A 10,906-nucleotide genomic window follows, 5' to 3' on the forward strand; every position below is an offset into this window, starting at 1 on the left:
GCCCGAGCCACGGCTGAGCAGCTGCGGGCCGCGATGCCGCTCGCCCCGGCTCCCGCGCCGCCTGCGCGGCCGGGAAAAGTGCCAGTCATGCTACGGGGCAGGCCGGGCCTAGGCAGGGCGGCAGCGGGCTGCGATGAGTAATCCCCGGCCGAGGCCTCGGTGCTGCGGGCGGTGTCTCCGTCGGGGGAGAGGGAAGGGCGGAGGGCGCCGGGAGGGCGAGCCGGTGTCCCGGGGCCGCTCCCGGGGAGCGGGCGAAGCGAGAGGGGCCGCGGGGGAGGCGAGCTCGCCCGTTTTGGGCAGCCCCGTACCGGCACAGGAGCAAGCTGCGAGGTGTCACGGCGCAGCTGGTGCGGAGGCATGCCCGTCCTCCCGTGCCGGCACTGAAGTGCGGTGCCCTAGGCGGCCTTGATTTACTGTAATTTACAATATGAATTCCAAAACCCAATTAAAAACTAATAACATAAACACACCGTATTAGGCTTTAAGAACCGCACAGAGGAGTGAGATAGACTTGGTGTGCAGATGTTTAAATGGGCTGGGCTAACACAGCAGCCATCCAACAGCAAGAGAGTACACCATAAAATCCTAGATCTTATTGGTCTGAGCACGTTTTCTCATCTGTTTGTTTTTGCTCCGGGAAAAAAAAAAAAAGCAAGCTTCATTTGACATACTCCTTTTTTTTTTTTTTCCCCTCTTTCAGATTATGTCATAACTACAATATAAACGAGCAGTGATGGAATCACTGGACACAGAGGTGAGAGCACGGAAGACTCTGGGGACTGTTGAATATGTAGAGTCTTCGGGTTTCACCCAGGGAGTGCTGCCAACCAAGAAGGATGTGGTTCAGAATATGCTGTACTTGTTGCAGCCCAAAAGAGCTGGTCAGGCCCAGCGGTCCAAAGAAGATGCGGCCCAGTTGCTCGCTGAGCACCTCCAAGAGCACTGGTTGGTTTGTAACTTGCACACCATCGCGACACAAAATATAAAGAAACTTATCCTCAAAATGTATGAGGAGTTTACCAGATTGTATCAGACCAGAAAGCAGAGACAGAACCAGGCTTTTACCGAGAGAGCAGACAAATTCAATGAGAGTTCAGAGAAGCTCTTTGATGTATTTTGTACAGATGCGCAGACGAGAAATAAACTGGAGGAATACAGTGGGATAAAAATGACTAGCATCGAGTGGAAATTTCTTGAAGATCAAAGAAGCGAAAGAAAAATGTACTATGAAGATTTCACAGACAAACAGGAATTGAAGATGATGGAAAGAAGACAAAAGATACAATGTTTGGAGCACTTCAGAAAACTCGCTAGGGAGGAAAAGGAAGGAAACAAAGCGAAGGAAATGAAATACAAAAGTGACGAGCAATCAGACGAAGGCACAAGCGTGGATGAGTCTTACCCTGCAGAGGAGGAGAACGGCGGGGCTCCGGCCTTTTCGCTGCGGGGCAGAAGGAAGCGCCGGTGCACCGCGAGTCCTGCGAGTGCCGCCATGCCCCTGGAGTGCCAGCATATACGGATGAGCATCAGGAGAGTTAGGCCTGGGTTCTACGAGACTGTGGAGAAGGTCAAAAACTGCTAGCGCATGCCGTGGTCGGCAGGCAGAGCTGCTGGAGTATGAGGTGGCAAGGCACACGTTAGGCAAGTTTGAAATCCCACCATCAATTGGAAGTGATTGTTGTAGATCCCCAAGCCAGAGCTCAGGAACACCCTGCCTCCCGGGGAGCACGCTGGGACGGCGGCAACAGCAGCAAGGACTAAAAGACGTGAATTTGGAAGGATAAGTAGTCAGCGGCTAACAATGCAAAGGCTCAAACATAGCAGAGGATCTAAGGTTACGTAGCATATAAGCCTCTTCTTCCAAGGTCCTGTCTACATCAGTGGGTTCTTAGAAGTCTCTCGCCATTTCTGAGCCAGTGGTGGCCTAACAGTATGAAACAGGACTTGAATTTACTGCAGGGAAATAACGTGGACTTGTTGCTAATCAAAAATTCACGTGCCGAAAAGCCCTAACTCCTGGTTTCGGTGGGAGGAAAAGGTGCTGGGCCCCTTTTCAGCAGAATTTGGCGTTTCTGAGAGGAAGGAAGCTGGTTTTCAGCCTGAATGACCCAGCCCCGGAGAGGCGCCCTGGGGTTTCGTGAAGGGATTGCTCTCTTGCTCAAGGAGGGGGAGAGAGAGAGATTGGGAGACATTTGAGTGCTTTGGCTGTGAAAGCATTGGTGATTCTGAATGTTTTATTCTAGATTCTATTTTAATGACATTTTCTTGATCAGGATAAACCTTCCCATAGTTGGATGAGTTTTAACATGAAGTCCCTAATCTAGGATCTGAAGTGTGAATCCTAAATGAAGTGGTAATGTTTTATCTTCGGGGGGTGGGGTGGGGTGGGTGGTGTAAGATAGGGGGAAGGATGAAAATTGCATCATTTAGTTTTAAGATGGGAAGAATTTTATAAACTGTTATCCTGCCACCTTAGGATATAGGGAAGAAGAAGCCTTCCCAGGTGTGGGTAGCTGTGGTATTTGCAGCAAAAGGCTCCTGAATCTGAGCTTGCTTTTCCACCCGCCATGGTCCTGCAGACCAGCAGGGTGGAAGTGGTAGCTTTCCACCCAGAGTTTGTTTGAACAAAGTATAACCCTCTTGCCCACGTACATCCTGAGCAGTGACGTGTCTGATTTTAGATACCTGCAGTACGAGGGTATCAGCCCGTTTTAGTTAGAGTTGCTTTACTGGTTTTTAAAGATGAGAGACTTGAACTTTCAGTGGCACCCAGTGCTGGAGGTCTCTCTGGTGAGATTCCCAAACCTTGCCAGACTACACTGAAAATTAAAAACCCCGAGACTCTATTTGTCCACAGAAGCTCTCTGGTAGAAAAAGTGCAGACTTGCCTGGTTTTCAAATTTACCTTCCAGTGTGAATGTTGGTTTCCCCACTCCAGTATCTCAGCTTTTTCCCGTTTCTTTCCTCTCCGTCCTGCACATCATTTTACTGACATTAACTCGTGCTGTTTCATTCTTTGGCTTTTGCTCCCTTTAACAATAAATGCATGTACAAATAATTTTATCAGTTCCTTTACTTTTGATAAATCAGTTCTTGGACTGCTTTGAAGTCCTATGCCAAAGGAGGAATGAAACGCAGATTAGCTGCTGCTCCGAGGGGGATGCAGCAGAGCGCGGGCGGGCGGCGGTGGGGACCTGGCCTTGCTGCTGGGGCGGGCTGCGGCGTGTCCCCCCCCTCCCTCCGCCTGCCCACGGATCCGTCCGGCTCCCATGCGAGGCATCAGCTCCCTAGGCACCTTGCTCGGTAGCAATTGCTGGGATCCTTATTCTGTGTCTCTGAGAAGTTCCTCATGGTAAGTTGCTCCAAAATATTTAGCGAACTCTTGTGTATTCTGCATCACTCGTAGTGTCGTCGCAGGTTTAATAGCACGCGCCCATGTTCTGCAACGCCCTTCGGCCTCAGCTGCTTGAGAGTTCGCAGCCCTCTTTCTCCTCTTCTCTCTGACGTACTTCACTGACTTCCCCCATGCAAATTATGTTACATTTAAACTATTTGCCTTTCAGCCCTGAGGTGCTGGACTTGAGCCTCTCACTGGGCTTTTACACCAGCAGCTCTGTTTCAGCAGGGAATATAGCCAAGCTCGGACCTCACCGAAGTAGAATTTTTTTTAATAACTGCTGTAAAACCCCCTTTGTATTACAAATATAGCTGACAGTATAAATGCTCGTGTGTAAAGCAAATCCACCAGGGTTGACTCGAATATGGAACACAGCTGTATAGTGCTTTATGATTTTCAGGGAATTTAAGGTTGTCGAATCCGACTTCCTGTATACCACAGGGAATTACATTTCATCCAGAAGCCCCACACTCAGCCTACTGGTTTCAGTTTAACTGACGTGTCTTACAGAAAGTCGAGCTGAAGACGTCAGAAGTCTGCTGTCTTCCTCAGTTATACACTTAGTGGTTTGTCACCTTTGCTGTTTTAAAAAAGGAAAAAAAAAAAGTCTGACCATCTTCTAGGCTGTGATTCTTTTTCATGACATCTTGTACAGGCTGAGCGGTGTTTATCGCATTTAAATCATACTTGGTTTTTTTTTTTAACTGGGTTTGACTGTGGATAGAGCCAAAGCCTGGCTCTGTTTCTGCTGCAACAGGGGGAAAATTTCTAAATGATGTATTCTGATTACTCTTCTTTGGGACCATGGTGCCTTTTTAATCAGGACAGTAAATCTTGTCCCAGGATTCTGTACTTTTGTACGTTAACAGTTGTTGACTTTCCTTTTTTGGTGTGTCCCAAATAAATTAATATAACATACATTTGGGCTTTGGTTTCTTCTTTCTAAAGGGGGAGGAAAGAGGAAACTGAAGCTAAAATAAATCTTATCTACTCCAGCTCTCCCTCGCAGACTCTGGCAGGAGCCACCCTCATTGGACTGCGTGGGGCAGCAGTAGGGAACCTGCTAGAGATGGAGGCCAGGATCGGGGCCCTACCTGGAACCCTTTTTTGGTTTTTAACCAAAAATGCTGGAGCCTGGAGCAGCCGAAGGTAAGGGGAGAGGGGTGAGAGCTCTGCACATGGTGGTGGTGTTTCACTGGGACTGCCGCTGTGCTTCAGGCTTGGGGAGGGGAGGCGAGGGGGCACCTGGTCTTCCTGGGGTGATCCCACGGGGCAGCCCCTCGCTTCTGCCTGTTCTCTCCTGACAGGGATTCAGGAATGTGCTGTACAAGAGGAGCACGGGGTAGGTGGTGTCAGAGACACGCAGGGTGATGGTTTGTGCCGTGGGACCTTGGCAAGGAGGGGAAATGGGAAGAAATACTGGAAAGGGCCCGTTTGCTTCAGCAGCTTTTCCCAGGAGGACGGAATCCAGGTGCATCCTGGGGCTACAGATGCTTTTGATGGGCACCGAGTTGCTGATTTAACTGGCTGTTTGTAGAGAAAAATCTTCAGCTATCAGTCAGATTTGAGCTCAAATTGAACTGGCCTACCTCAAGCCTGTCGCTCTGAGTTCTGCAAGGGGAGCAAGTGAAAGGAGAGGGCACCCCGAAACCCAAGGGTGGCTGGGCTCCTCAGCACCCCAGCCTGGGGCCCCTGTAGCAGGGCAGGGCTCATGCCAGCCCCAGGGTGGGTTTTACGCCCCTCTGCAAGCTAAAGCTGACTCTTCATGGCCCTTAGAAGTACCTTTCAGCTGCCGAGGTTGGCTCTGAGCGAGGTTGTACAGGAGTACCCATCTGATCTCCCAGGACATAGGTGCCTCTTCATGTGGCTCCTGGCAGCTGCAGCTCTCCCTCCTGTGTAGCAGGTCAGAAAGGGCAAGGAACATAATAAAACCACCCAAAATGCAAATTATCACACTATGGAGCAGACTGGATGTGGAAAATAATCTGTGCGTGATTCAGAGCACAGGAACAGTCACAAAGTTGGAATTTGGAACAAGTCAAAGCCCAGCGCTGTGGGCACAGGGCTGGTGGCTGCCTTGGGCAGCACCTGCCTGTGAGGGAGCTCCTGTAGCCATGGGCAGGTGGGCACAGGGAGGGGGGAGCCAGCCAGCCCAGCCTCGTCCTGGAGGTGTCACACAGCCCAGTGCAAGGTGGTGGTAACAAATGGCAGCACTGCAGGTGGGACACTGAGAAAAATGGTTTTCTTGGGAAGGGTGGAGCAGGCCTGTGAGGCTGTGTCATGAGTGTGCTTGTGCTCAGCGCCGGTGGCTGGGCTGCCGGCGAGCTCCAGGCGGGGAGGTGAACCTCCCATTTGCCTGACACCCATGTTTTGTCCCCGGGGTGGACGCACGGGGCAGGTGGTGGCAAAGCCATCCCTGCCACAGCGCTGAAGTCCTGGTGTGGGGCACAGCAACCCGACCCCCTCCCACAACTCCTAGTGCCTCCACAGGAAAAGTCACCCCCAGTCCTGAAAGGAGCTTCAAGGCAAGTATTTCCTCGGGTTAATGCATTAATTTATTAACCAGAACTGCGTGAGGGTATTTCCTGCTTTTGCAGAGGGTGTTACCTGATTCTTCCCGAGCTTCTGGATAGCAGCCGCTTCCTCCTGGCACAGCTTTGGAGCCAGCAGAGACCACTCCATTTTTTTTAATATTTCCTGGTAGCTGTCCCTGCCCCTATAGCCTTGCGCCGTGCCGTGGAGCACCCCCTCTTGCACCCCTGCCCCATCCTGCTCGGGTTGGGTTTTGCTGTACCACAGGGGTCAGGTGCTGCCCTGCAGTGTGGGGACAGCTGTGCACAGCCACGGCACCCCTGGCTGAGCCATCCGGGCAGCAGGGACTCTGGATGGAGGGAGAGAAGCTGGAAATGAATCCTGGGGAAATCCCAAATGTTTGGGAAGAGGGATGGGAGCTTTGGAGCTTTCTCTTTCCTGTATGCCTGGTACAGAGCTGCCAGACGTCCAGACTTTTATATGCCAGATGGTCCTAAGGACCTAGTTTCCTCCAGCTCCAAGTTTTTCACAACTGTGTGTTTCCAGTTAAATCACTTTATTGCCCAATTTCCCTGAGCAGTTGATGACAGCTGCGGGCAACGCCTGCCCAGGTAATCCCTCGGCTCCCTTGGGGGGCTGCCATCCCTCTGGCTGGATGGAGGGCAGCAGTGTGACGCTTCAGGGGGGTTGTTGGCTCGTTCAGTGTCCACAGTTGTACTCAGATGCATGTTTCCAGAGTTTCTTTGGTGTCAGGAGGTGGTTTGCAGGTAGCCAGGGCAAATATTCCCATTTTTCCCCTGCTGTCAGGGCATTACTTCCCACGTGCTCCTGTGGACGAGTTTCTGAATGAGAAAAGCAGGTGCTGCGGAAAGTCCAGAAATTTTGGGGTGATGCCTGGCTGACGGCGGCGACGGGAGAGGTGGGGGCCTCTGCACCAGCACCCTGGCTGGGCCCCCTCTCCCCAGCCACCCCCGGGTGGTCACCGTGGGGTTGGGTGTCCTTCACCAGTGATAGCAGCTGATGTCATGTTGCCTGTTGATGCCCGGGGCTGGGGAGCAGCCTGACCCCAAACCCCGGGGATGGGGGGTGCGGTGGTGCCGCAGGGACAGCGGGCGGCAGGAGGGGCGATCTCGGGTTACACAGCCTCGTACAGAAATGAGTGGGCTGGCGGGATCCTGAGGATGTTCCCGCTGTCCGTGGCTGGGACTTATTAAAGGGATGCGTCGGGGCGGGCTGCTTGGCCCCGGTGGCGTCCCCACGGCATGGCGGGGCCGGGGGCCGAGGGCGACCTGCGGCACCTGCTGAAGCTGCACCGCACCGAGATCGCCATGGCGGTGGATGACGTCTTCCCGCTGCTGCACGGCCTGGCTGACCACGACGTCGTCCCCGAGCACGTCTTCAAGGTGAGGCTGCGAGCTGGGCAAGGATGGCCGTGCTGCGGGGCCAGGGGCTGGCTGGTGGCACCGGGGTGATGCATGTCGACCGGTGGCACCGCAGGAGACGCTGAGCCGGATGGAGCGGGAGGGCTCCCACCGTGCTTTCCACGCGCTGCTCACCTGGCTGCTGGGCCGTGACGCTGCCACCATCCGCGACTTCTGGGCCGTCCTCTTCAAGGACTACAACCTGGAGAGGTACACCCGGCTCCGGCCCCTCCGTGGCGCCTTTCCCAGAGGTAAGAGCGGGGCAGATGCTGCAGGAGGGGTCACTGGCACCCCCGGGGGCTGCCGGCAGGCAGGGGTGACGCGCAGCACTGGCAGCAGCTGTCCCTGTCCCCTCTGCAGAGGTGGAGCTGGGGCGGCAGCGCCATGGGAGGTGCCTCTCCAGCAGCCCCACCGCGCCGGCCCGGCACAGACCCCAAGGCAAGAGGAAAGCCCCCGAGGAGCGGGATGGGGCCCGAGCGGTGGAGCCCTCCCCGCGGCACGTCCCCAGCCCCGGTACGGAGACCGAGTGGGAGGCAGATGGGGTGGGGTGTGGTCCCCGAGGCGCAGTGGGGTGCTGTGCCCCATGATGTCACCCTCACAACCCCACAGGGCCCCTGGCGAAGACAAGAAGTGTGAAGAAGCCGGAGGGCATGGATGGCTCCCGCACCCCTCGTGCTGGGGGTGAGTGCTGACACCTCCCCCACCTCCCCCTTCCCTGGGGCAGCATTCGCCTGTGCACCCTGTTTGCCTGCAGGTAAGGGCGGGGGGAAGGCTGCCTGTCCCATTGAGCTGCCCCCCTGCCTGCAGCCCTCCAGGCAGTGGCCACCTCAGTGCAGCGAGCAGTGGCCGTGGCGGGCAGCGAGGTGCCAGTCACCCGCGGGGCTGTTGAGAGCATCCTCATCAAACACGTGCTGGAGCCAGGTAGGTGCAGCCCAGCCCAGCCTGGTTTAGTTCCCAAATTTAGAAGCCGCTCCCAGGCGGTGGGGGGGGAGGGAAGGAGGGACACCCCCCACCCCCCCCACCCTGGAGCTGCTCTTGGCCTCTCTTGCAGGCAGCTCCAGGATGAGCAGCAAAGCAGGGGACGAGCCCTGTGCTCCAGCCACCTGTGAGGAACCGGGGGCCAGGAGCAGAAGCCACAGCCTGAAGCCCCCCACCCGGCCCAAGGCACCCCAAAGTGTACAGACACCCCACACACCTGCTTTAGCCCCCACATTTGCAGCTGCCCAAGGCTGCAATGGGGGCTTGTCCCTTCCTGGTGGCACAGCTGTGGCCTGGGCTGTCCCCCCGTGCTGTCCTAGCAGCTCCTCCAACACCCCTCTTACCTCGCCCGCAGAGTGGAGAGCCTCGACTGCACCCCCAGGGCCGGCTGCCAGTACCCACTGTGCACAGCCAGGACCCCACGCCCCACCAGGTGAGCCCCAAGCACATCACCTGGTGAGCTGGGGGCTGTCAGGGTATCGCCAGCATGTCCCTGGGGCCTGGCCAAGCACAGGGGGTCCATCACAGGGCTCCAACCCCCCAAAACACACAATTCCCAGCCTGAGAGGGGTTGGGGTGTTTGGTGCAGGACAGGTGCCGTGGGGGTAGAGGGTGAGGGTGTGGAGAGACCGTGGGGTCCCCTGTCAGGGTGAGCCCTGCCACAGCCATGGCTGCAGCCTGCAGGGGGGGTGGTGGCAGTGAACCCCTGCCTGCTCCCCTGGGGCAGGAGAATGAGGATGAGTGTGCGGCCTGCGGTGACGGCGGTGAGCTCATCTGCTGTGACGGCTGCCCCAGGGCATTCCACCTCGCCTGCTTGGTGCCCCCGCTGCCCCGCGTCCCCAGGTGAGCCCCAGGGTGCACAGGGACCCCGGTGCCCTTCCCGGCTGCCCCTCACTGCCCTGCTCCGGCTGCACAGCGGGACGTGGTGGTGCGGCTCCTGTGCGGGGGGCGCAGCCGAGTCGGGGCAGCTGCGGGAGGTGGCTGTGGAGCGACCCCGTGAGATGCCGGCGGAGGAGGCGTGCGGCACCCAGGACAACGATGGGATGATCTGTGGACGCTGTTTCACCCACATCCCCACACCTCGGCACTGCTCCACGCCCAGCGGGGACCCCGGGTGAGCCCCTGCCATCCCCCACATCCCAGCCTAAATCCTCCCTTGCGGAGGGGCTGCCCTGACGGTCCATGTCCCCCCCACGGGACGTAGGGGGCTGCTGCTCTGCACATCCTGCGCGGGCCCCCCGGACACAGGCAGCCTCGACAGCACCGTGGTGGCCGGACACCACCCGCTACAGGCTGCCAAGGTGGGTACAGGCAGTGCCCAGCCTGGGGAGGGAAATGTTCAGGGGGAGGTACAAAGGGTAGGATGAGGCCGAGGAGTGATGGCCCAAGCTAGGTGAGGGACGGGTGAGCGGTGGCTGCAGGACAAGTCAGGTAGTGACATTGTGCTAGAGGGGCTGTCAGCTGAGATGGCACCAGAGACTGAACCCAGACACCAGCCCTGACCCAAAAGGGTACAGGCAGAGGGCAGACTGGAAAGCTGGCAGGATGTTTCCTCGCTCAGGCAGAGGACATCTCCCCCAGCACCGACCCCGCGCTGAGCAGGGATGAGCTCGACGCTCTCCTGAGTGAGGTACGGCACTGGCGGGGGGACACACTGACAGTCAGAGTCCACCCGCTGGGGACCATGGCGCTGATGTGACCCAGAGAGACATCAGGCTGGGAGCAAGGGGGGGACGGGAACTGAAATGAAGAGTGATCCCAGGGCTATCCCGCAGGGGGCCTGGGATGGGATCCTGCACTGGGCGTTCCAGAACATGGCCCGGCCCCTCGCAGACACACAAGGACTCTTCACCTGATGCAGCCTGGCGGCGGCGGCAGCCCGGCAGCGCAGGGGAGGCAGAAAGAGGCACAGTCGGGGTGTGCGCCAGGAACTACACAGGAACCAGGGCATGGGGAAAACACGGCATGTCATTAAACAAAAACATCCCCCAAGAAACAGGAGAGACGTCTGCAAAGCAAGGGCTACGGAAAATGATTATGAAAAAGTGGGTGGAGAGAATACGTGAAAAAAATAAAAGAAAAAAAACCGGAACAGCCTTTAACAAATAAATAAAAGCCAAAAAGAATTGAAAAGAAAACCCCAATCCAACCTGCCTGAATTGCCCGTAAAAGCAACTGCAAAAAATAAAAGTTCTTACTGTAGTAATAACCCAATAAAAAGAAAAAGGCAAATGATGCCAGCCCGGCCCGCAGCAAAAGCCTACAGCACCCGGTATTCCCAGGCGGTCTCCCATCCAAGTACTAACCGGGCCCGACCCTGCTTAGCTTCCGAGATCAGACGAGATCGGGCGTTCTCAGGGTGGTATGGCCGTAGGCACCCCCCAGCCCCACAACAGCCCTCTCCACTCACCCCTGACACGCGCACACACACACACGGCCTTACGGCCCCCAACAGCCTCCGAACGGGACACCAAACGCACACACACGTGCAACACTCACCACAAACACCCACACGCCTCACAGCCCTCACCCCACAACAACACGCTCCCCACCCGACAACGCCCTAAACCCCCTACGG

At 56.5% G+C, this 10,906-nt stretch overlaps 2 protein-coding genes and 1 non-coding gene across 3 annotated transcripts; 2 read left to right on the forward strand and 1 right to left on the reverse strand.

The window, feature by feature from the left end:
- The first annotated feature begins 700 nt into the window (after window positions 1-700).
- LOC113483735 lies at window positions 701-4,315 on the forward strand. Its single transcript, XM_026855533.1, has one exon. It carries the CDS (start codon window positions 734-736, stop codon window positions 1,580-1,582), a length of 849 nt encoding a protein of 282 aa, XP_026711334.1. The 5' UTR covers window positions 701-733; the 3' UTR covers window positions 1,583-4,315.
- A 457-nt stretch (window positions 4,316-4,772) lies between these two features.
- Window positions 4,773-10,304, forward strand: AIRE (autoimmune regulator). Its single transcript, XM_026855572.1, has 12 exons — window positions 4,773-7,332; window positions 7,427-7,601; window positions 7,711-7,863; window positions 7,960-8,031; window positions 8,158-8,271; window positions 8,402-8,526; window positions 8,684-8,761; window positions 9,056-9,171; window positions 9,245-9,442; window positions 9,533-9,629; window positions 9,890-9,958; window positions 10,104-10,304. The coding sequence occupies exons 1-12, from the start codon at window positions 7,192-7,194 to the stop codon at window positions 10,182-10,184; spliced, it is 1,419 nt and encodes a 472-aa protein (XP_026711373.1). The 5' UTR covers window positions 4,773-7,191; the 3' UTR covers window positions 10,185-10,304.
- A 281-nt stretch (window positions 10,305-10,585) lies between these two features.
- Window positions 10,586-10,704, reverse strand: LOC113483764. Its single transcript, XR_003399085.1, has one exon. It is a non-coding gene; the product is annotated as a 5S ribosomal RNA (ribosomal RNA).
- Between the last annotated feature and the right edge of the window lie 202 nt (window positions 10,705-10,906).

This window comes from Athene cunicularia (genome assembly GCF_003259725.1).
Source record: "Athene cunicularia isolate RWA chromosome 9 unlocalized genomic scaffold, athCun1 chr9_part2, whole genome shotgun sequence".
In the NCBI taxonomy this organism is placed as follows: Eukaryota; Metazoa; Chordata; class Aves; order Strigiformes; family Strigidae; genus Athene; species Athene cunicularia.